We start from the raw sequence: 26,440 nt of genomic DNA, 5'->3' as shown, positions 1-26,440 counted from the left end.
ACTACAAAATATGGGGATTTTGAATCTTTGAAAATCATGTTTATTTCTCTTTTTTAAATCATGTTTATTTCTAATAAATATTTATAATACTGTGTTTTACTGAACAGGTCTACATTTCGCCATTTCTGAAATGTAAAGCTAGATAGAAAACTTTACGAGTGTTGCACAGTAAAGGGGATGAATTGTCATATTCACACATTTAGTGAGTAGTAAAATAAGGAGAGGAAAATACATCAAACTTTGGATTGGAATTGGAGGAAAAAATACCTGTTCAGGACTGAAGGGAGGTCCTTGGTTGCAAACAAAAATCTCCCCTTGACTAAAGATGTCAATGGATGTCAATTTACAAAGAACACTGAATTGCACAAAATGCTCCTGGGCAGGAAAAACGGGCAGGATACAAGGGTGTGGGCTGGGGGGGCATGGCTGGGTTGGGAACCCGAGTGAAGGCTGTGGCTCAGGTCCAGGACCTGGAGGTAAGAGCAGGCTGGGAAGTCTAGAGACAGAGCTTAGTGCATTCACCAAAAGACCTTCCTTTCCAGTCAAGGATGCTTTCCTCAAATGGGGGCTAGCTCTTTAAAGTGACTTTGCTTCTTGACTGCACACCGCTGCTAACACGCACAAAGACAGAAAAATAATCTCCAGTACCTTTCTTTCTTGAGACCTGCAATCTCTGAATCTCTCCGCCCGAGCTCTATTTGTACTTTTTCCAGAGCACCTTGCATCTTACTGTGAGAAGCCAGCACATTCTCCAACATAATTGTAACTTTGCAATTGTCTTCTTTAGCCTCTGCCAGTTGTCGCTGGAAGTTACCCACCTAAGAGAAAATGAAACAAGACAAAGATACTTGATCCTTTCTGGTTATTCTGCTGCTGCTGAGTCCCATTACTTCTAGGCAAGACTATGGACACCAAGCACAGTAGAATGCTGAGAGGAATAACTGAAGCATCTTTTATTTTGCTAAGATCTGAATTTATTGTGACTTTGAGAAAAACAAAACTAGACCCCAGGACTGTGGAGAAGCCTGCAGTGCTTCCCAACTATTGTCACGTCACAGCATGTGTGTTAACTGGAGACATCGATTGGCATCAACAACTTCCCGGTTCTAGATGTGCGTGGGCCCAGGCTGCTCTGCTTGGCCCAACTCAGTGATCTTATGATGGGGCCAGAGAGAACATTAGAATTAGTAACATGTTAATAACACATAAGTAGACGGCTCTTGCTGCCAAGGTCAGATGTGTTTCAACAGAAAAAAATTAGGACTTTTCCCCTTTGTTAAAAAAACATTGGGAGTTAAATGATGTGTTTTTAAGGCAAACACTTTATAGCTCTTCTAAAGTTATCTTTAGAAAAAAACTTCCTCTGATCAATCTTCATTCTTACTAAAGGCAACAAGAAATGAAGGACTGGGACTTGTGAAAGATTTCTTCAGCACCTCAGGTCTGTAACGAACTTTCAGAAAGGACTGATGCCTTGCCTTCTTGTTCTCTCTGTCCTCCAAGGCCTCGAGATCCCCTTTCAACTTCTGACTCTCTTTCAGGGCTACATCACGACACTTCACTGCTTGTGAGAGTTCCTCTTCGTTCTTTTCAAGAATGGATTTCACCTTAGTAGAAAACAAGGAATGATAACTTTTCCAAAGAATTATAAATCAACAATTAGAATAAGACACAGCAATTTGGAAACCAAACTTAAAATGTTTAATTAAATACACTGTAATAAAACCAGCTTTATTAGCCATTTTTCCCTTTAAAGAAAACTACAAAGCAAAAATAAATCTGTGTGAATAAACATGAGCAAACCTAACAGATGTCAATCTCCATGAAAGTACAGGTTAAGTGATAACAGAGATAAGGCTATGAAGGTTAGATGTAAAATGGAGAAACTGATTATCATGGAAGTTGAAAATATAACAAATGCAGAATATAACAAAAGCAAAGACGAATAAATACTATGTAGTGTTAAGAAAACAGCATTATAGAAGAATACATCCCAATTAGAAGTATTAGTATTTTACATCCATAAAACACTTTTAGTATATCTATACAATCATTTTAAATGATCACACTATTTTAAATATTCTTTTTAAAGTGTTGAAATAAATAGATTCACAGGATGTTGCAAAAGTAGTACAAAGGGTCCCATGTCGTCTTCACCCTGCTTCCAATAGTGGCATCTTACGTGCTGTAGTTCAACATCAACACTGGGAAACGGTTTGGTATGTTACTGTTGACTAGATTACCTGGACTACAGAACTTGCTCCATTTTCACTTCTTTAAAACCTGTGTGCGTGCGTGTTCACAGAGCTCTATGGAATCTGATCCCATGCACTTTACGTGAACACCATCACAATCACAATTCAGAAACGCTCCATCTCGCCACAAAAGAATTCACGTGTGCTACTTCTATGTATGCACACATGATCTCAAAACCATCCCCTGTCCTGGGGCAACCAGTAATTTGTTCTAGACCTCTGTAATTTTGTCATTTCAAGAATGTTGAATATTTTAATATAATTACGTTTTGCATAGGTAATACATCCACATTATCCTTTCACAAGCAGCATTGAGGTATAAATGACCTACAATAAGCTGCATATTTTTCAACTGTACAGTTTTAACTACATAGAAACTCTTGAAACCATAATCAAGATAATAAGCATTTCTATCATCTCAAAAGTTCTCTCGTGCCTCTTTGTAATCTTCCCCCATCTCTCCTTGTTCCCCCACCTCCACACAAGGCAACTAATGTTTTGTCACAAGAAATTCGTTATTTTCTAGAATTTTATATAAATGGAATTAATTGTATGTACTCTTTTTTGAATGGCTTCTTTCACTCAGCACAATTATTCTGAGATTCATTCCATCCTTTTCATGTATCAATAATTCAGTCCTTTCTGTTGCTGAACAGTATTCTATTGTAGGGTAGACCACCATGTACTTTCCCAGTCTCTTGACACTTGAGTTGCTTCCAGTTTTAAGCTATTACAAATAAAGCTGCAGTGAACAGTTGTGTAGACGGCTTTGTGTAGGTTTATGCTTTCATTTATCTTTGGTAGATACCTGAGAAGTGGAATGGCTGGGTTATACAGTAGTGTTTCATTTTTATAGAAACTATCAAACTTTTTCAAAGTGGTTGTGCCATCTGACATCCCCTTCAGCAGTGTGAGAGTTCCCGTTGCTCTGCAACCTCACATTTGGTGTGATCAGTTTTTCAGTGTTGTACATAGGTGTGTGATAGTGTCTCACTGTGGTTCCAATTTTGCATTTCTCTAATGACTAATGTTTAACATCTTTTCAAGTACTTATTTATCATCCAAATATCTTTTTTTTAATTGAGTTTTCCTTTTAATAAGTTTTGATAGTTTAATACATTCTGGAGACAAGACCTTTATCAGATATGATAGATTTCCAACTATTTTCTCCTAGTCTACAGCTTATATCTTCATTCTTTAAATATCTCTGAAGAGCATAAGCTATCATATCTTTCTTTTCCCTTTACGGATCATGCTTTTGATGTCAAATCTAAGATATCTCTGAATAGTCCAAGATCACAAAGATTTCCTATGTTTTCTTCTAGAAATTTTACAGTTTTAAGTTGTACATTTAGGATTCTGATCCATTTTAACTTAATTTTTTAAGACTTTTAAAAAAATTTATTTACCTATTTGAGAGAGAAAGACAGCAGAGACAGCATGCGAGGAGGAGCAGAGGGAAAGGGGCAAGCAAGCTCTACTCTGAGCGCAGAGCCCAATGTGGGGCTCAATCTCATGACCCTGAGATTACGACCTGAACCGAAATTAAGTCAGACACTTAACCAAATGAGCCACCCTGGCACCCTAGAGTTAAATTTTTTATATGGTGTGAAGTATGGGTTAAAGGCTTTCTGGTTTTGCACAGGGATATTGAACTGCTCCTGCACCATTTGTTAAAAAGATCATTCTTTCTCCACTTTCACTTTTGTTGAAAATTAAATGTTCATAAAATTACTTTGAATAGGTACCACATTCACATTATTAAGATACAAAAGCGTAGGGGCACCTGGGTGGCTCAGTGGTTTAGTGTCAGTGTTTGCCTTTAACTCAAGGCATGATCCCAGGGTCCTGAGATGGAGTCCCCCATCGGGCTCCACGCAGGGACCTTCTTCTTCCTCTGCCCATGACTCTGCATCTCTCATGAATAAATACAATCTTACAAGAAAAAAAAAAAGACACAAAAGGGTAAACTGAAAAATGTCCCAGCCATCCAGTTTTCTTCAAAAATAATGTTGCCAATTAATTATGATTCATTGTAGAGCTATTCTATGCATTACAAGTGAACATATATATATATACACACTCACATATGTATATATTTTTTTATCCTCACCTTTTACTACACATTTAGTAAAATACTTATGTATACACTTTTGAACCTTGACTCTTTTAACCTACTCATACATATATACTATATACTTACTAAGTTAAAATAGTTAAGGTTCAGAATATATATATGTGTATGTATATATATATATACACACATACATATATTCAAACAGTATTCCAAGCCATGAATACACCATGATTTATTTAGCTAGTCTCTGACTGATGAAATTGTGGTTGCTTCTAGTCTTTTACTATTAACAAATAATACTTCAATAAGTAATCTTGTAAACATGTCATATGTATAAGCTGGTCTATCTGTAGAAGGAGGTCCTAGAAGTACAATTGTGGGATGAAATGATAGATATTAAATTGTCCTCCAGGGATCCCTGGGTGGCGCAGCAGTTTGGCGCCTGCCTTTGGCCCAGGGTGCGATCCTGGAGACTCGGGATCGAATCCCACGTCGGGCTCCCGGTGCATGGAGCCTGCTTCTCCCTCTGCCTGTGTCTCTGCCTCTTTCTCTCTCTCTCTCACTCTGTGTGACTATCATAAATAAAATAAAATAAAAATTAAAAATTAAAAAAAAAATAAAATAAAATAAATTGTCCTCCATTAAGAAACTGTAACACTGGGATCCCTGGGTGGCGCAGCGGTTTGGCGCCTGCCTTTGGCCCAGGGCGCGATCCTGGAGACCCGGGATTGAATCCCACGTAGGGCTCCCGGTGCATGGAGCCTACTTCTCTCTCTGCCTATGTCTCTGCCTCTCTCTCTCTCTCTCTCTTTCTCTGTGACTATCATAAAAAAAAAAAAGAAACTGTAACATTTTATACTTCCAATAGCAACAACAAAAATCTTTTCCCCACCTCTTCCTCAACATTATTACACTTCTTTAAAGCTTTGCACCTGTAACGTTTGAAACACTCTTTCTTTAAGGATCCAAGAATATTACAAAGGATGCCAATTCACAGACTCTGAAAATCTACTGGATTTTGTTCTAGAAGTAGACACAAGGAAGAATAGTTTTTATAATTTTACCAGTGTTTTTAAGATACATATGAAGGTTATTAAGCAAAAATGTTTATAGAAGAGATCTAAAGAGCTGTCAACTGTAGAAGACAAGCTATAGTACTTTTTATTTTTACATATCAAGCAAAGATGGATGCTCTAAAAAGTTTTCTTTGGAAAATATTGTCCAATGTTCAAGTTGTTGAGGCTTTTATTAATGTATTCCTATTTTAAAAGCAGGCTTTATCTAAACATTTTATCATGAATATTAAGATTAGATAGATATTTTGAATTTTCAAAAACTCCAAATCAGATTAAAAAAATCTCAATGGCCACTGTTCATCCAAATCTGTCTAAAAATTAGTTATGTGCTAGCCAAAATGATGGTTTCAACCTATACTGTCAGTCTTTCTTATTTGTGAAGAACCTAACTTCCTTGTTGTTACTCATACATTCAAATATTATTTTTTTTGATTGATACTACTTTTCTTCATTGTTGTATAAATCTGAAATTTCCTTATGATTTAATTTGTGGTCTTCACTTACCGAATCCCGTTTAAGAAAATTTGGTGACTCACTTATTAATGGTCTTGAAGCAAGAATGTCTATTTTACCTTCCAGTCTTCCTTCCATGGTTTTAATAGCATTCAAAAGAGTCTTTAGAGAGATTCTGGTGTCTCCAACCTCCTGAGAAGCTCTCACAGAAGTCAGACTAGGTGCAAAGGTCACACGGCGTGCAGAGTTTGGAACAACACTGGGCAAACCAACTGATGAAGTTCTTTCCTTTACGTTGTTTACATGGGGCCTATAGCTTTCAATCAATTTGGATGATGCAGGCCTTTCTGGAGATCTCCTTCTTCTTGGAGGCATCACCAATTAAAAACGGTAAAATAACTAAACCTAGAGTTATTTTTCAATAAGTGTTCCTTTTATGAGGAGGAACAACACAATATTCTTTTTTTTTTAACACAATATTCTAAATGAAGCTGTGATGGCAAATATACTTGAAAATGTGTTCCTTTGCTTTCAAAATGAAGAAATCACACTGTAAAGTTGTCCTAGTGAAGAAACAGACCTTCCTTAAATCAAATTCCCTGTAGGAGAGTGTATCTAATGAGGCCTCCGTTTCCAGTATAGTCAGATGGTTAGAACCCTAACAGTATTCTATTTGGAGGCACATTCTAGCTCCTTGGTTACCAATGCGATACAAACAAAAAAATTATAGATACAGAAGTCAGACATACTGAGCATTTAAGATTTTTTAAAAAATTTCATACATGGCAAATTTGTAAATCACTGAAATGAATTACTTTCTTTTGGTAACACAATCCTGGTTTATTTTTCTTCACTAAATATTCTGTATCTTGTCTAATTTGTCCATCCATTTGCTAAAGTGTTATGTGACCTACAAAAGGTTTTCAGCCTCAGTGGCCACCATGATGACAAGTAAGCACTTATACTACTAAAACTGCTTTCAAATGAGCTGTCTGTTGCAGGTATATCTTACTGGTACTGGGTTCTGAGTTTCCCTGTAATTATAAAACCACTTGCTCTATGAAAGTGTTTCTCAATGCTTTCATTAAAATGGTGCTCCCTATGGGTTCACTCAAACTATTTTCCTTCTGAAAGATATAAGTTTTAATTCTATAATAAAGTTTATGAGCACATTCCTAAGCTTCCAATTAGAGCATAAATAAGTTGGATGTCCCAATCTTGCTTCAAGCATATTTTATTCTCTATAGTTCAGCAAAACCTTATACATTGGGAGTGTTTATAAAATATCTGTGAATTGAGTCAAGTGAGAGAATATTCATCTTTCTGGGACTGTATGGCAAGGTGGGGAGAAAGGCATCAATTTCTTAAAACAATATAACAGCAATCTGTTATGTAGCTATTAATCACACCTGAGCATATTTGCCCTCTAGAGCCTTGTTCAATTTGCGTAGATGGTCATTCTGTGAACTGGTTTCAGTAAAAGTATGCAGTTGATCTTCTAGCTGTTTAACTTTTATCTAGGGTAAAATAGAAGAAGAATGAAATATGGCTTATTGATGAGATATATATGTTTATATATTTACATACCCTAAAAGGAAAAAGATGTCATGAGTTTGGAAAAACCACAGAGAATCCTTAAAACTTATAAAAGTAACCCTAAGTTTTTCTAATCATGCAAAGAATGCTATTTCAGCTGACATAACTATTTCAGTAGCTAAAAGTAGGCAGGCTATAGCCATTTACTTGTACTGAGACAACTCATTTGGTTTCTATTGCTTATGGAAACTCCAAACTAACATGACTCATGAATATAACAGTGAGATTTTGTGGGTAATAATTGCAATTAAAAAAAACTGTGATATCTAACATTCAGAAAACATTTTGAGTATGGATAATTAGAATTGTCAATACGCAAGATGACAGTCTTGTTTTACTGACAGAATTATAAAAGTTGAATAAATGAAGTTCTTATACAATGAACTATATTTTAACACTAACTGAAAAAGATAACATATCTTTCTCTTTAAAGAAAATGATCATTTGGGGGAAAGAAATCATTTTATTCATTCATTAATCTCCAAATTGTGTTTTTCCACATATTCTTCCTATCATACCCAACCCTTTCATACAAATCAACAATTCACATTACTGAGCCTTTCCCTGAATCAGAAAAAATTTCATACAAAATTTTCTATTTAAATCAACTTTTTCGGGCACCCCCCGGTGGCGCAGCGGTTTAGCGCCGCCTGCAGCCCGGGGTCTGATCCTGGAGACCCAGGATCGAGTCCCGCGTTGGGCTCCCTGCATGGAGCCCGCTTCTCCCTCTGCCTGTGTCTCTGCCTCTCAGTCTCTCTCTCTCTCTCTGAATAAATAAATTAAAAAAAAAAAAAGCTTATTTAAAAAATAAATAAATTTAAAAAATAAATCAACTTTTTCCTCTCTCTGTGTCTTGTTTTCTACTTGTAGAGGGTAAACACTTCTTGGCTGTGTTACTAGACACTTTCAAGAACTGTTAAAATTTGGTTGCTAATACTGGTATTTTTTCAAAGACTGCATAAAAACACATTTTGTCTCAGGAAATCTCTCCTGTTCCATTAAGCAGTATCCTTTTTTTCCTTCCTGTTTCTGTTGTTCTTTTCCACAGGGTACATTATAAAATATGTGCTGTGACTCCCTAAAATCATCAGTAAAAATTCATCATGGTTTTCACTTAAGGTTTGGAATTAAAATGGGCACCTCTAAAAGGAGGTATTGATACAACAATTATTCTCATTTTAAACATAAGCAAACTGCTAATAACCTATGAAATCCAATGGAAAATGGGCTAATTCTGAAAACTTTTAGATTTGCTTCTATTCAAGCAAAACACAGAATATCCTTTTTTTTTTTAAAAACACAGAATATCCTTATTCCACAATATTTCTCAGATAATTTGCCCTAACTCAACTTCTATGTACACAGTAAAATGCCATGAAACTTCTCATCTATAAGCGCTTTAATTTTTGTATTGTCTTATTTGGCATGATTTCTAATTCAGCACATTCAAATGGGAAAGAACAGCAAATACATTGTGCTGCCCCTCAGAGATCTTATTTTCCTGAGTCATTAAGATCCAAGCAGCTTCCATTACTAGCTAGTTTCAGGAACAACAGTAACTTAGGTCAAGGTCTTTTATTTACCATTCCTAATCCTTTTTAATAATTTTACTATAAATGTATCCCTAAAGAGTATGTAGTATTACTTTATGAGATTGATCCATGTTAACACATGTAACTCTGGACTCATAGAGACTGCTTTCAAAACTGGTATAACTACTTTCAGGAGAAATTTAATAAATTCTAGTAAAATTCAAGATCTGTAATCCTACAACCTAGGAATTCTTCCTCCTGAGAATTATACTTAGCCTAGAAAATTTTCTTTTTTTTTACATATGAGTACAAGGAGACATGTACAATAATGCATCACATTGGTGGTGTTTGTAAGCAACTAGAAACTGTCTAAATATCAACCAATAGAGGGAAGGATAAATATATTTTGGTATATTTATCAAATGGAACAGTATATTACGCTGAAAATAAAATTCAGACCACATCTGAATATGGGGCAGCAGCTTCTAACAAGATTTACATTAGCACCTAAAGCCCAGTATTTATACCATAATCTTTTATCAAATGACTCATAGGTTATATTTTAATCAATTATTCAATTTAGAGAGAACACATCATTATTCTAATCAGCAGCTCTTCCTTTATCTTACAAATTATAGTATAAGAACACTTTCCCCCATACACCAACTAAGGTAGGACATAAAAACACCAGTAAGTCAATAGCTTCAAGTGTTTCAGCTTTCAAAGACTATAAAAAACCTTAAGCCCTTGTTGTAGAAATACAAACAAGAAAAAGTTATATTTTCCTTAAGATTCTGAGGATAGAGATGGCAGGGTGGCTGGGTGGCTGAGTGGTTGAGCGTCTGCCTTCGGCCCAGGGCCTTAACCTAGAGTCCAGGGATCGAGTCCCACATTGGGCTCCCTGCATGGAGCCTGTTCCTCTCTCTGCCTATGTCTCTGCCTCTCTCTCTCTCTCTCTCTCTGTCTTTCATGAATAAATAAATAAAATCTTAAACGATTCTGAGGATAACCTCTAAAATATGTAATTGATGTCTAAAAGGTTAAATAGTAATCTATACACCTAGGCTGTAATGCTGACTAGCTTTCCTAGTGAAAAGTAGATGAGAGGTATGTTTTGCCCTCTTTATAGGTGAAAAGATGAAACTCAAACAAAAACAATCAGAAAATGATTAAATGCCAATAAGTACCTATCAAGAATTACTTTAAATGTAAATGGACTAAGTGTTCCAATCAAACAACACATGATACAACAAAAGCACTTCTAAGAGGGAAGTGTACAGTAATACGGGCCTACCTCAAGAAGAAAGAAAAATCTCGCTTAAACACCCTAACCTTACACCTGAAGGATATAGAAAAAGAAAAAAACCTAAAGCTAGCAGAAAGAAGGAAATAACAAAGATTAGAACAGAAAGAAAACAGAGACTGAAAGAATAGAAAGATCAGTGAAACCAAGAGCTGCTCCTTTGAAAAGATAAAACTGATAAACCTTTAGCCAAACTCATCAAGAAAAAGAGGACTCAAAATCAGAAATGAAGCAGGAGAAATAACCACCATATCACAGAAATACAAAAAAGTATAAGAGAATACCATGAAAAATTATATGCCAACAAATGGACAACCTAGAAAACATGGATAAATTCCTAGAAACATACAATCTCCCCAAGCTGAATCAGGGATAGAAATGGGAACAGACTGATTACTAGTAGTGAAATTGAATCAGTAATCAAAAAACTCCCAATAAACAAAGTCAAGGATCAGATGTCTTCACAGGTGACTTTGACCATTTAAAGTGACAGGGTCTGCTGATACTACTGTGGTTTATTGCCTACATTTAAAAAAATTTTAATTATAGTTGACATACAATATTATATTATTTTAGATATAAAACATAGTGAATCAGTAATTATGTACATTACAAAGCTTCCCATAGGTATAGTTACCATCTGTCACCATACAAAGTCATTATAACATTATTGATAATATTCCCTATGCTGTACTTTTCATCCCTGTCACTTATTTCATAACTGGAAGTTTGTACCTATTCATCCCCTTCATCTATTTCACCCACTCATTCTCCTCCCCTCTGACAACCACCAGTTCTTTGTATTTATGATTCTGTTTGGGTTTTTTTTTTGTTCGTTTGTTTTGTCTTTGAAGTTTTTCTTCCTCTTCTGTATTTTGGAATAATTTGGGAAGAATAACCATAAAAAAGAATGAAATCTTCCCATTCCCAATGAGATGGATGGACTTAGAGAATATTATGCTAAATGAAATAAAAGAAAAACAAATACCATATAATATCTCTTTAAGTGGAATCTAAAAGACAAAACAAATGAACAAAAAAACCAGGAACCTATTACTTTGTCTCCAACAGACATCACAGATCGTTTCATATCATATAACAGGTACTGCAAATATCCTGAAAAGATGTTTGTGCTTATCACTAGTTTGAAATTATGGAGTTTACAGGAATGTCATTAGATCTTGTTATTGAATGCACTAGTAAAAAAACAACTATTAAAGTATCACAATTATTTTTTTAGTATCACAATTATTTTGAACATTTTAATAAATATTTTTTAAATTATTATTTTTTTAAGACACAGAGGGCACAGGCGGGATGCGGGGTGGAAAGGCAGAGGCAGAGGGAACAGAGTCTTCAGGAAGCTCCATGGCCCGTGTGGAGCCTGATACGAGGCTTGATCACATGACCCAGAGACCACCACCTAAGCTGAAATCAAGTCACATGCTTAACCAACTGAGCCATCAGGTACCCCAGGTTTTAGATTTTTTTTTTAAAAGGTGAAATTTAAGAAAATTAAGACTTGTCCAAGGTTACACAAGTATAAATGATTATACTTAAATGTATCACTGACTCCAGAAAAATATTAATTAAAAGCACACAAATAGTGGCCAATGGCCTTATTTTTTAGTGGACAACCTGATGTCTCACAACCATTGTTTACCATCTGCCTTTCACATATCTGGGCCAATTTTGTGTGGTAATAACCCTATAATAAGCTCCTGGAGCAGAGGAAATGAGATTAACACTGACGTGTTTTATATGTCTGTAATGAGATTACTTATCCAATCAGCTCTACGTTTCCAAGCGTAACTGGACTTCACTTTATACCATTTAATCCAGTGGTCCTCAAGTACGGTTGCATCTTGGAATCACTGGGGAGCTTCAAAAGCACTGAAGCCTCTGATCTGTTACCTGACATTCTGATCTAATTGCTCCACCGTATAAACTTTATCATGGGGATGTTTCCCTTTATATTTTATAAATATACAGGAAAATTGAGATAATTTTACTATAAATGTGCTACCTTCACCATCTAAATTCTACCCTTAATTTTTTTACACTTATCACATACTGATTCACCTATCAATTTCCTTTATCAACCCATCAAATTATTTTTTTTTCTGATTCATTTCAAAGTAAATGCCAGATATTATGCACTTTCCAGGATGAGGTGCTTAAAAAATTCCTCATATTGTAATGTGTAGCTAAGGCTGTGAACCACTTACTCAGACTTCAGCTTTCCACTGGAGTAGGTTATCGGTGGCAAGCTTCTTGCTCTGGGGGTACTACAGGGATAAAGCCCACAGGAAGCAAAACAGTTATCATCTCATTCACTCAAGTCTATTGCCTTTGAGTCCCAATTTCCAGGGTTATTTCTTTTTAAGAATGTTATAAAACTCCAGCAAAAATGAGAGCATGGGCTTTCTACATTCTCAGTGAATGATCATAAAAACAGAATGGGCTTTGGTTTCACAATTTTAAGTTTCAGTAAAATATTACAGATATGTGAATAAAAGTCACCTGGATTTTATTTAATGAGGCAACAAACTTAGGAGGATTCAAAAACTTGTCCAAAGTTATAGAATTAGTAGAGCTAGGTCCTCTCAAAACCCATCAGTATTTAGCTTGACAACTGTGATAAAAAAAAATTAGACAACACAAAGCAGAAAATAAATCTCATACCTGGAGCTTTCCCTTTTCATAGGCCAGTTTATTTTTACTCTCAGTAATTTTTCCCAAGACCTTTTCCACCTGCTGTTGCGCAAGCTGACAAAGCAAACACAGGTATCAGTACCTAGCATAGAATGGAATAACCATTTTCTGAACCAGTATTTATACCCTTATCATTTCAAAAGTGACAAAACCACGATTCATATTTTCTTGCCTCTTCTGCTTTTAAGTTTTTTCCCTGAAATAGCTAATCATCATGCTAATATGCAACATGTAAAGGGATTGCTAATGAAAGTATGCATGCCTTAAGAGTCCCAGAATTTGTTGTTCTTTGCTTATTATTCTATTTTTGTTACATAAATTATTGCTTTGTAGTTGCGGTCCAACACAGATGTGGGCTGGTTGTATCAGTGATTGCAGATATGTAGTCTGAGGATTATATATTTCTTTAAGAAAACAGGAGGTGCAAATGATCACAACTATGTTAACAGCAGAAGACACTTCAGTTACCATAGTAAAAGGCAGCAAAAAAAAAAAAAAAATCTTTGGACAAACACAAGAAACATTTACTGGAAACTCCAACACCGATCAAGCACTCAACAAGGTGCGGTCTTGGAGAAATACAAATGAAGGCTCTATATTTCATGAAATTATATATTTTGTCTTTCAAGCATCCTTTAATAATGACAATTTTTAAAATATGTCTTTTTCCTCAGACTTTTTCAAAAAACCTAAGTATAAAATACAGTTTTCTTTTGATTAAATGTTGGATCTTCTTGGTACTTAGGTAACACTTTTATTGATTGATTATGGAAATTCTCACCTTCCATAATCAATTTCAGTGTTATATCTTAATAACAGAACATACTTATATTTGCCTTATGTCAAAATCATCTTCATAAATCAATTGTGGGAATACTACACACAAAAGCAAATACAACTAAGAATGCAAATTCTTAATCACACAGGCCCATGAGCTGCACTACAGATCATTTGCAGTAAATCTTGAATGGAAAGTCATTAATGTTGGTAAATATCCCATATTCATATAATCCCTATTTATGGTTTACATTTGCTTAATCTGTGAATAATAGCGCTTAAATCCAAGGAGTTTAGACTTGTTTTCTGTTCAATTTTAGGCAAATTAATGAAAAAACCACATATGTAGGGATATTCACACAAGGCATAGTTATAGATATCTTTAGTTACCACTTTGTAGTGCACCTTTTTTAAGTATTGTGAATATTTTCCAAATAAAAGCAGAAACGCATTCCAAACTAGATTACTACATAATGACATGTAACTCATTTTTTCAAAGTACTTTCATGATAGCATCTGTTCTACAAGAGGGTACACTAGTCTGATATTGTCTTGGCTAGAAGAATTAGGCCATTTTAGACATTCTAGGTTTGATAAAAACCTAAGGAAAGGCCACCAAGACTGATTAGTCCTTTTATATCTATCCCCAAATTATGCACATTCAATATAAAGATCTGTATCCAATATTAAGCATCAGTGGATTAACTATTATGGTCATCTGTTTGTCCTATCCGATTAGTATTTATTCCATACACAATTATACATATTCATATATTGTTTCTCAAAGTTTCTTTTTTCTTTTCTTTTTTTTTTTTTGAGAGACAGAGAGAGCATGAGAGAATGCAAGGGGGAAGAGGGAGAGAATCTTAAGTAGGCTCTGTGTGGAGCCGAACATGGGGCTCAATCTCAAGATCCTGAGATCTTGACCTGAGCCAAAATTTAGAGCTGGATGCTTAACTGAACCACCCATGTACCCCCTTAAAGTTTCACTTTTAATTACTATGTGTGGTTCCCACTAAGGCAAGGGAACATTTTTTTTTTTTTAAAGCATTCAGACCAGGGATCCCTGGGTGGCACAGCAGTTTGGCACTTGCCTTTGGCCGGGGATGTAATCCTGGAGACCTGGGATTGGTCCCATATCGGGCTCCCTGCATCGAGCCTGCTTCTCCCTCTGCCTGTGTCTCTGCCTCTCTCTCTCTCTGTGTCTATCATGAATAAATAAATAAAATCTTAAAAAAAAAAAAAGCATTCAGACCAATAAAGTATTGGTCTCAAAATAACCTAAGAGAAATATAGACTCTTATAAATAAATAAATAGGAGGCTATTAACAATATATTATCACAAAATTAATCAATTAATTTTCAGTCAGTGGAAGTTCCCCTTTCCCACAATACTTTCTAGTTTGGAAACTAAGGTAAAACTATTCCATGAACACAACATTTGGGATTATGTTTTGACCAAGTGTTCAGCAAAAATAAATGACAAGGACAGCCAATGCTGTTATAAAAACAAAGCTATACCATAATCATAAAAGCTTAGGTATTTAAAATCCAATTCTAAACTCTATAAATTGAGGTGCCCAATGTGCTGTAAAGTGCAGATTCAGGGTATAAAACACCAAGATTTAACCTAAAATATGCTACCTCTAACAAACACTCAAAGATAACTTTGCTTGCCTTTTGAATATGAAAAGGGTGGGGTTTTTTTTGTTTGTTTTTCAGTAACTTAGATGATCTAGGTCTCTTATAAAATATGTCCAGGATTTTTTTTAAATAATAGCACTTTTTAGCTCAATAAAACTCCCTCCTTTAAGCAAAGGCATAAAGAAATTCTATTAATCTTTTAAATATACTTTAAAAATTATTTTCTTTTTAGGTCATAGAGAAAGCTAATGTAGTGTTTAGATGAACGCTGTCTAAGCAACTCAAAATGTGATTCATATTTGACACAAAGTCACTTAATTAAATTCACAACAAACAAAAAAATTTTTCTAGTTGCTAAAGGAAAGCAATGTTTTTTTTTAATTTTATTTATGATAGTCACACACAGAGAGAGAGAGAGAGAGAGAGAGAGAGGCAGAGACACAGGCAGAGGGAGAAGCAGGCTCCATGCAGGGAGCCTGACGTGGGATTCGATCCCGGGTCTCCAGGATTGCGCCCTGGGCCAAAGGCAGGCGCCAAACCGCTGCGCCACCCAGGGATCCCAGAAAGCAATATTAAGACAGTAATTTAAATTATGGTTTTCAGATTCTTTAAATAGGCTGTTTATTTAAGAGAATCAATGGAGGACCAGAAATTAGAGAACACTTAAATGAGTGAATATCTCTGATTCTGAGTTGTGGAAAGACAAACAGAGATTAATTTTTGCTTAAATAATCTTGGCAATATACTATAAAGATTATTAATATGCAAAGCAAAACAGAAACTGGAGAATCACCTGATAATTAGCATACAAATAAAAATGCTAATAGTTAGAATATGCATTTTTAACTGACACAAAGATATCACTCCTTGGAAAAAGCAGGAAACAAACAATTATCTTAACATATGAAAGACAGGTTGACAAGGATCAACTGTAAGCCACAAAATTATTTCTAAGATCTAATTAAGTGAGCTGTGAAAGTTAGCAGAAGCTGTTAGAAGAATACATAAAATCAACAGATACTAACATTTTGGTAAAGCTAGTTTATAAGCAGATTGTAAGCAGCGATTTTTTTTAATATTTTATTTTTTAAAATTTTTTGTTATTAAAGATTTATTTATTTCTTTATGAGAATACAAAGAGAGAGGCGAGAAATAGGCAGAGGGAGAAGCAGGCTCCTCACAGGGAGCCCAATGCAGGACTTGATCCCGGATCCCGGGATCATGCTCTGAGCTGAAAGCAGATGCTCAACCCCTGAGCCACCCAGGCGTCCCAAGATTTTATTTTTAAATAATCTCTACATCTGACATGGGGCCCGAACTCACAACTCTGAGATCAAGACTTGCATGCTCTACCAACTGAATCAGCCAGGCACCCCTGTAAGCAGGGACTTTATTCAAAATATTTAACTAGTTTGCATGGGCTACAGCAAATGGAACCAACTTTGATACCTGTACAAGTACACACTGGCTGTCATCCTAGTTTTAAAGAATACATTTAATTCATTAATTTCAAATCATTAAGTCCTAGTTGTGTGGGAATTATATTTCTGTCTAGTGCTATCATTTGAAATCCAAAAGAGAAGTCAGGAAGACAGTTATTTAACTTGAACTCAGGAAAGGTAAGCTTCTCACATTTGGATCATTTCTCACTACGGTTCCCTGAACAACTGCCTGTGGTAAGAGACTTAAATTATACCATCATTAAAGGCCAAAATAATAAAAATAAATCCAAAATCAGTGTGAAGAAGAAAAACAAGAGAATAATGTTTACACATTGATATACTATGCTAGACCCTGTGATGGGCGTGTTACACAAAATGACATTTAATCTTCATAGACTGACAAGACAGACATGACCCTCCGTATGCTCTATTCAATCAATCTTTCTAAAATATCTCTCATATGTATTAGGTGCTATGTCAGGTAAAGGAGTTTAAAGATAAGTAACTACTGTTCTTGAAGAGAGTAAAGGCAGATACATATATAGGTCAATTTCTAATCAATGAAGTTATTTTTTTTTTAAGATTTTATTCATTTATTAGAGAGAGAGAGACAGAGATAGTGAAAGAGAGCACAAGCAGGGAGAAGAGGGAAAGGCAGGCTCCCACTGAGCAGGGAGCCCAACATGGGGTTCCAACCCAGGACCCTGAAGTCATGACCTGAGCAGAAGGCAAACACTTAACCAACTGAGCCACCCAGGCACCCCTGAAGTTATTATTTTGATGTATATATACAGTGTGCTCTGGGAACCCCAGAGTTAGGAGATCCCTTTAGTCCCAAAGGCCATTGATGTTAAGGCCTGCACAGGTCACACACAGTAAATAGAACCATGGGTTGAAACTAGGTCTGAGTTCAAATCTGTTGTGACATACACAACATAAATTCATTCATAAGCATATCTCCAAAGACCATCAAGAGGTTAAACTAGAGGGTAGAGAATTTCAAGTGTTAATTCCCAAAGAACAAAAATACACTGCCAACATTGAATGGTGATAGGTTTAATGATATTGCTGAGATTAAAAAAAGAAAAAAAAAAAAAAAAGCAAAACCCAAATCCTGACATCTCAGCCTCATTTCTCAAGACTCATACAGCCAACCAGAGGACTTCCAGGCAGGCATGGTCAAAGAAAATTCTATGTGGAAACATAGAACTACAAGCTGAAATTGAGGTGTGGTTTATCACTGGGAGGCCTTAAGAGGTGCAATGAGAAGGCAAGAATCAACAACTGACAAAATCATTGGCAGGATCTGTCAAAATCACTACTAGGGTGATGCCACAGGCCTACTCGTTGGCAGTGGAGCATGAAAGAATCAGGCAGACTGATATGTGGTCTTCCAGAGGGACCAGAAGCAGGTGGGTTGATAGAACCAGCTGATGTGTAGCCCAACAAACAGAGGAAACTGATAAATCTTTAATCTTGGGGGAGGGAGAGTTGGTCTGAGTATCAAGAATCAGAGCTAATGTACCTTGTTGCTGTAATAGCAACTTAAAGGCTTTTTTTCTAGGATGGTTCAGATACTAAAATTTCAATAAATGTTAGTCATCTGCTACATGCTTTACATGTATTAACTTATTTGATCCTCAAACAACTTCTTAGTAACGGTATTATTTTCCTCACGTTGACAGATTAAGAAACTGAGGCTCAAAGAGGTTAAGAATCATACCCAAGGTTACAGCCAAAATTGAAACACAGGCAGTCTGGCTCTAAAGCCATGAAACTGTCATGGATTTAGACTTACTCTCTAGGTTTTCATAGTTGAAGTAATGAGCAGCTTATGACAGAGGCTGAAAGAATTTAACTCAGATTAAGCGAGACTCACATCAGGGCCTTCTATGCAATTTTCAAAGGTGATTTGCATGTTATAGAAGCAATCGCAAATTTTTTTTTCAAGCACTCAAAAGCACACAGGAAAACTTACTAGCTGCTTAACAGAATGATCATCTCTTTAAATACCCTTCAAGGAGAGAGGTTTTAAGAACTCTACCATTTATCTGTGTTGCACTGACCTTGTCAAACGGCTTTTAGAAATCGTACTTATTACTGATTGGCCTAATGGAACTGTCAGACAAGGAAAAGAAAAATACAAGTTTCTTCCTCATATTAATGAAAGAGGAAATATCTTAAAACACTATATATATTTGTGCTCTTCAGTATTATAGATCATCTGTGGAGGCATATGTTTATTAGCCGCCTTAAATTCTTGTTTTCTTAAATCTTTTATTGTTTGAGTACTTATAAGGCTCTCTGTTATACGTAGCCTGAGTTGTTCAGGACTTATTGATAATATTAAGATACAAACAAATGACAAAACCCATCTCCTAATTTCTGATTTTTTAAAAACTCATCAGTCATTAGTTCCAAATTTAGACTGACCTTTTTATACCCACCCCATTGTAATCAGAAGTGACTTGCTGAAGTTCTAGAGAAGCCATTTTTTCTGCCAGGTGCTTATTCTTTGCCTCTAGAGTCTGCAGGTTGTGGGTTAATTCATTTATGTCTACCTTTGAAACACAAAAGGAGAAAAGAAATCTATTTACTCTAGATCCAAAAATATCCTATTTTAAAAATGATTTTTAACTATAATTTGGAAGTTATTGTATGAACATGTCCTCCTGTCTCTAAACGGAGGGATTTGTAGACTGACAGCTCTGAGATTTTTTTTTAAACTTTCTTTCTTTTAAAATGTATCAGCTTTTCTAGTTGTCTTCAGCAGGAGGGTTATGACAAATTACAGAGTTCACATTTACTAGAAGACCTTCTGATACTTGGTATTACTTAAATATTAATGTAATATAGATGCAGAAAGTCTCCACCAAATACTAGTAAAATGAATTCAGCAATATGTAAAAAGGATAACAAGCCAGGACACTGTTTATCCCAGAAGTACAAAGCTTACTGAACATTCTAAATTAATTAGTATAATTCACTATATCAATAGATTACAGAAGAAAAAAAATGTATGGCCATCTCAATAGATATAGAAAAAGCATTTCAGAAAATTCATCATTAATTTGGGATAAAAACTCAGCAATCTGGAAATGAAAGGGAACCTATAGTTAAACCTCTACCTCTAAATCATGTAAACCTCTACCTGATAAAGTAGTTCTATAAAAAACCTACAACTAATATCAATCTTAATAGTAAAAGACTAAAATGTTTCCCCCTAACAGTGGGAAAAAAAGGATATCAGCTTTCACTATTCCTATTCATTATCATATAGGAGGCCATACCCGATGCAATAAGGCAAGAAAACGTACAAAAGACCTCGAGACTGGAAATGGAGAAGTAAAAATATCTCTACTTACAGTAGATATGATTATTTACATAGGAAATCCCCCCCCAAATATACAAAAAGATACCAGAATAAGTGACTTCAGTAAGGCTGAAGGATATAAGGATGCGACTCAATTGTATTTCTATATACTAGCAACAACTGGAAATTGTTATTTCTTAAAAGTATACCATTTGTAATAGTACCAAAACCGATGAAGTTCTTTAGTACAAATCTAAAAAAAAGTGTCCAATATTTAATATGTTCAAAATTACAAAATACTGATAAGAGAAATAGAAACCTAAATAAAACGGAGAGATATAACATGTTCATATATAAGATCAATTGCTAAACTGTCAATTCTCTCTAATCTCAATTAAACTTGTGTGGGTCTGGATCAGGGTCCATTCTTTGGTGGGGCTTGGACTGTAGTACTAGAAAAATACGCCCTAGAAGAAATACTAAATGGAGTTCTTCAGGCTGAAATAAAAGGGTATTAGACAATAACTGGAATTCACATACAGAAATAAAGGGTACAGCTACTACAGTAAAGGTAGCAACATATGTACATATACAAGGTGCTTATATATGTATTTTTGTAACTCTGCTACCCATAACTCAAAAATATATAGGAAAAGAAAGAATAAGGGAATTAAAATAGTGCACTAGAAATATCTACTTAACACAGAAGGTGGCAGTAATGGGAGACAGAGAGGAACAAAAAGCATTTAAGACATAAAAAATAAAGAGTAGGGATCCCTGGGTGGCGCAGCGGTTTGGCGCCTGCCTTTGGCCCAGGGCGCGATCCTGGAGACCCGGGATCGAATCCCACGTCGGGCTCCCAGTGCATGGAGCCTGCTTCTCCCTCTGCCTGTGTCTCTGCCTCTCTCTCTCTCTCTGTGTGACTATCATAAATAAATAAAAATTAAAAAAAAATAAAAAATAAAGAGTAAAGTGGCAGATGTAAATCTTACCTTATCAGTAATTATGATAAATATAAATGGATTAAATGGTCCACCAAAAACGCAGAGATAGGCAGAATGAATTTTTTAAAAGGTCCAACTGTATGCTTACAAAGAGACACATTTTCGATTCAAAGACATAAATAGGTTGAAAGTACAAGAATGGAAAAAGATACATCATGTAAACAATAACCTAAAAAGAGCTAGAGTGTCTATACTAATATTAGACAAAATAAAGACAAAAATGCATGAGATAAAGAAGACCATTTATCACAATGGTTTACAAGAAATACGTTTGGTCATTCAGATGACCAAAATATATGCCTGAGATATATGTGGCCTTCATCCACATTTCTTGAAAACATTTCAGAGCCTTAAAGGTGAAATGGGTGTCTTGTTATTAATGAAGGTGACTTCTGGACCCCATCCAAGGGTACAGGCTGATTGCCAGGAGGACCAACCATGTGATTAGCGGGTTAGAACTTTTAGTCCTAGCTCCTAACCTCCAGGGAGAGAAGAGGAGCTGAAGACTGAATCAGCCAATGGTCAATGATTTAGTCATCAAGACTATGCAATGAAGCCTCCATAAGACCCCCAAAGGACTGGGTTCCAAGAGCTTCTCGGTTGGTGAACACATGGAAATTAGGGAGAGTGGTGTGCTTGGAGAGGTCATGGAAGCTCATTGACTTTTCCCCGTACCTCACCCTATATATCTCTTCATCTGGCTGTTGATTTGTATCATTTGTTATATCCTCTAATAAACTGGTAAATGTATTTCCTAAGTACTGTGAGCCGCTCTTGTAAATTAAAAGAATCTAAAGAGGAGGTCAGAAACACAACTGCCTGGTGTAACAGCCTGGAGTCTACAACTGGTGTGTAAGCTAGGTGTTCAGGGATGGGGGCAGTCTTGTAGGACTAAACCCTTACCCTGTGGAATCTAATGCTATCTCTGGGTAGTAGTGTAAGAATTGAGTAGAATTCTCGGACACCTTGCTGGTATCCAAAAACTGCTTGATGTTGTGTGTATGGGAACTCCCTGCCATGGTGGAATTGGGTGCAAAAACCTAAAAGAGACATTATATATTGAAAAAAGGGTCAATCCGTTAAGAAGATATAACATTTATAAATATATATACCTCTAACAATAATAGAGTCTCAGTATAAATGAAGCAAAAACTAACAGAACTGAAAGGAGAGATAAATGATTCAACATAGTTGAAATGTCAATAACCCACTTCCAATAATGTATAGAACAATTAAACAGAAAATCAATGAGGAGACATGACTTGAACAACACTGTAAAGCAACTGGACATCTCCAGAACACTCCTCCCAGCAACAGCAGAATACCATTTTTCTCAAGAGCACATGCAACATTCTCCTGCATGTACCATATGTTAGGCTATAGAACAACTCTCAGTTTATTTAAAGGACTGGAATTATACAAAGTATGTTCTCCAATCACAATGAGATAAAATTGAAAATTAATTAAAGGAGGACATTTGGGGAAGTCACATACATGGGAAAATTAAACAACCTTCTAAATAACCAATGAGTCAAAAAGGAAATCGCAAGGAAGTTAAATACTTTGAGTTGAATGAAAATGGAAATATGCTAAAATGTATGGTATGCAGCTAAAGCAGGGCTTAAAGGGAAATTTACAGCTGTTAAAAAAAGAAGAAATAAACCAACAACCTAAGCTGCTATCTTAAGAAACTAGAAAAAGAGCAAATTAAATCCAAGCAAGCAGAAGGAAGAAAATAATGAGGATTAGGGCAGAAACAAAAGAGAGGGGAGAAAAACAATAGAGATGATCACTAAAACCAAAAGTTGGTTATTTAACAACATGAACAAAATCAACAAACCTTTAGCTGTATTAACAAAAACAAACAAAAGCAAAAACAAAAAAGAGAGAAAAAGATAGGAAAAAGAGAAAGAAAAATTACTAAAATTAGGAATGAAAGGGAGCCCTGGGTGGCGCAGTGGTTTGGCACCTGCCTTTGGCCCAGGGCGCGATCCTGGAGACCCGGGATCGAATCCCACATCGGGCTCCTGGTGCATGGAGCCTGCTTCTCCCTCTGCCTATGTCTCTGCCTCTCTCTCTCACTGTGTGCCTATCATAAATAAATAAAATAAATTAAAAAAAAAAAAGGAATGAAAGAAGGAACAATACACTGAACTTAAACGAAGAAAGAGGCTACTCTGAACGATCATATGCCAATAAATTAGAAAGCCTAGAAAATGGGCAAATTCTTAGAAATACCCAAACTACTGAAAGTGACTATAAAAAAGAAATAGAAAATGTGAATAGATCTTTAATAAATAAATTAATTAAATCAATAATAAAAATTAAAAACAAATAAAAGTTCCCCAGAAAGGAAAACCTAGAACTGTGATGAATTCTACACTCAAAGACGGATTATCACCAATCCCTCAAAAACTCTTCCCAAAAATAGAAGAGGGGGAAATACTTATCATTTTAAGAGGCCAATACTACTTGATACCAAAACCAAAGACATCATGAGAAAACTGTAAAACTATTTATTTATAACAATTCAAAAATCCTCAACAAGATATTAGCATGCCAAATGAAACAACATATAAAAAAGATTATACTCATGAGTGAGTAAAATTTATCCCAAAAATGAAAGTTTGCTTCAACATTTGAAATCAACCAATGTAATATGCCATAACAATAAAGGACAAAATCTTTAAGATTATCTCGATAAACAGAAAATGCAATTAACAAAATTCAACATACTTTCATGATACAAAATCTCCAAATTAGGAGGAGAAGGAATCTCCTCATCCTGTCAAAGAGCATTTAGATAAAACCCATAGCTAATATACTTAATAGTGACAGACTGAAAGCTCTCCCCCTAAGATCAGGAACAAGACAAGGATGTCTGTCTGCTCTCAAAATTTGTATTCTGCATTGTACTGGAGATTCTAGCTAAGGCAATTACACAAGAAAGAGGAAAAAAAAAAGGCAGCAAAATGTGAAAGGATGAAATAAAACTATTCCTATTTGCAGATGACACATTCTTATATAGAAAAATAATGATTGCAATATTCCCCTAATTGATCTACAGAGTCAATACAAACTATCAAAATTACAGCTGCCTTTTTTTCCAGGAATGGAAAAGCTGACCCTAAAATTCATATAGAAACATAAGTATCCAGAATTGTCAGAACAATTTTGAAAAAAAAGGAGAGACAAAGTTAGAGGATTCATGCATCTTGATCTTTCTTTCTTTCTTTCCTTCTATATATCTCTTCATCTTTCTTTCTTTCCTTTTTTTTTTTTTGCATCGTGATTTCAAAACTTACTTCAAAGCCACAGTAATCAAGACTCTGTGGTACTGGCATAGGAAAGACATATAGGCCAGTGGAATAGACTTGAGAGTCTAGAAATAAACCCATACATCTATGGTTAATTGGGTTTTGACAGGGGAGTCCAGACTATTTAATAGAAAGAACAGCCTTTCATCAAATGGTGCTGGGACAACTGGATATTCACAGACAAAATAATGAAGTTGAACCTCTTAACTCAACTGATATATAAAAGTAACTCAAAATGGTTCAAAGACTAAATATAGTATGTGAAACTATAAAATTCTTAGAATAAAAAAGTGTGAATTTTTGTGACCCTGGATTAGGCAACAGGTTTTCAGATGTGACATCTAAAGCATAGGCAACCAAAAAAAGAAAAAAGAAAAAAGTTAACTGAACATTATAAAAATCTAAAAATTTAAAAACAGAACCCATAAAATGGGAGAAAAAAATCTGCAAATCACATATCTGATAAGGGTCTACTATCCAGAATATATAAAGAACTCTTACAACTCAACAATTAAAGACAACCCAATTTATAATGGGCTACTAATCTGAATAAACATTTTTCCAAAGAAGGTATACAAATGGCCAATAAGCACATAAAAAGATGCTCAACATCATTAGTCATCAGGGAAATGCAAATCAAAACCACAACAAGGGTCCACTTTTCGCATCTATTAGGATGGTTATTATTAAATACCAAAAAAATAACGGAGTTAGGATGTGGAGAAACTGGAATCTAGGTACATTGCTGGTGGAAAGGTAAAATGGTTCAGCACGGTGGACAAGAGTCTGGTGGTTCCTCAGAAAGTTAAACAAAATTACCATATGACCCAGCAATTCCACTGCTAGGTATATATCTCAAACAAATACACATACAACACACACGTTTATAGTAGCACTAATCATAACAGCTGAAAGGTGCAAACAATGCAAATGTCTATCAATAGAGGAACAAAGCAAATTGTGTATGTACACCACATACAAAGACACACGTACAGTGACTATTACTGAGCCATAAAAGGGAGTAAAAGGGAATGAAGTACTGACATGTACAACAACATGGATGAACCTCAAAAATGTTATGCTAAGAAGCCAGACATAAAAGATCACATATTGTATGATTATATTTATATGAAATATCCAGAATAGGTTAATCTACACAAATGGGATGCAGGTTAATGGCTGTCAGGGTTTAGGGTAAGAAGGGAAAAGGGAGTGATTGCTTAATGGGTACAGGATTTCCTTTCGGGGTGATGAGAATGTTTTTGGAACTAGACAGAGGTGGTGGTTATACAACACTGTAAATATAAAAATGCCACTGACTTGTTTACTTTAAAGTGTTTGATTTTCTATCATGTGAATTTCACCTGAGTTGAAAAGACACAATGATATGCTTCATACCCACGTGGATGGGTATATTAATTTCTTAAAAAGCAGACAGTAAGGGGGGCACTTGATGGGATGAGCACTGGGTGTTATTCTATATGTTGGCAAATTGAACACCAATAAAAAAAAAAAAAAAAAAAGGACAGTAACATGTAGGTGAAGATGTGGAGATATTTGAGTCTTCATGCATGCTGGTGGGATTGTTAAGTGACAAAGCCACTTCGTAAAAGAACACTTTGGTAGTTTCTCAAAATGATAGCTATCCTATGACCCAGTTTTGCTCCTACAGAATTGAAAACATACACTCACACACAAAAAAAACTGTACAGAGATATTCACAGCATTATTCCTCACAGCCAGAATAGTGGGGTTCTTAGACGACTACATGAAGTGTGGTACATCACACAATAAAATATTACTCAGCCATAAAAAAGAATGAAATACTGACATATACTACAGTATGGATAAACCTAGAAGACATTATACCTACTAAAGAGGCCAGACCCCAAAGGCCACATACTGCTTTATTCTATCTTTTTGAAATGTGGGAATA

At 35.4% G+C, this 26,440-nt stretch overlaps 1 protein-coding gene and 1 long non-coding RNA gene across 45 annotated transcripts in view; one reads left to right on the top strand and one right to left on the bottom strand.

Moving 5' to 3' along the window:
- The window catches only part of CCDC150 (coiled-coil domain containing 150), a 79,954-nt gene that overhangs the window by 16,223 nt on the left and 37,291 nt on the right, over positions 1 to 26,440 (bottom strand). For 6 of the 14 annotated variants that reach the window (XM_025441919.3, XM_025441916.3, XM_025441923.3 and 3 more), the window contains 5 exons: positions 19,318 to 19,431; positions 12,978 to 13,061; positions 7,271 to 7,378; positions 1,479 to 1,607; positions 649 to 818 (listed from right to left, as the gene is read on the bottom strand). In XM_025441919.3, coding sequence (XP_025297704.1) covers positions 649 to 818; positions 1,479 to 1,607; positions 7,271 to 7,378; positions 12,978 to 13,061; positions 19,318 to 19,431 — 605 coding nt within the window. Of the gene's footprint in view, positions 1 to 648; positions 819 to 1,478; positions 1,608 to 5,912; positions 6,267 to 6,835; positions 6,896 to 7,270; positions 7,379 to 12,977; positions 13,062 to 19,317; positions 19,432 to 26,440 lie in introns of those variants that run through there. The other 8 variants (XM_025441929.3, XM_049106771.1, XM_025441920.3 and 5 more) reach the window with 8 other exon arrangements.
- LOC112656542 (uncharacterized) overlaps positions 1 to 26,440 on the top strand; it is a 71,269-nt gene that overhangs the window by 37,081 nt on the left and 7,748 nt on the right. For 30 of the 31 annotated variants that reach the window (XR_007408984.1, XR_007408979.1, XR_007409004.1 and 27 more), the window contains one exon: positions 1,390 to 6,812. The exons of the other annotated variant lie outside the window; for it this stretch is intronic. This is a non-coding gene — a long non-coding RNA (uncharacterized LOC112656542). The remainder of the gene's footprint in view (positions 1 to 1,389; positions 6,813 to 26,440) is intronic. 31 annotated transcript variants of the gene reach the window in all.

This window comes from Canis lupus, chromosome 37, assembly GCF_003254725.2.
Source record: "Canis lupus dingo isolate Sandy chromosome 37, ASM325472v2, whole genome shotgun sequence".
NCBI classification, from domain to species: Eukaryota; Metazoa; Chordata; class Mammalia; order Carnivora; family Canidae; genus Canis; species Canis lupus.
This window is presented reverse-complemented; position numbering and strand designations above follow the sequence as displayed.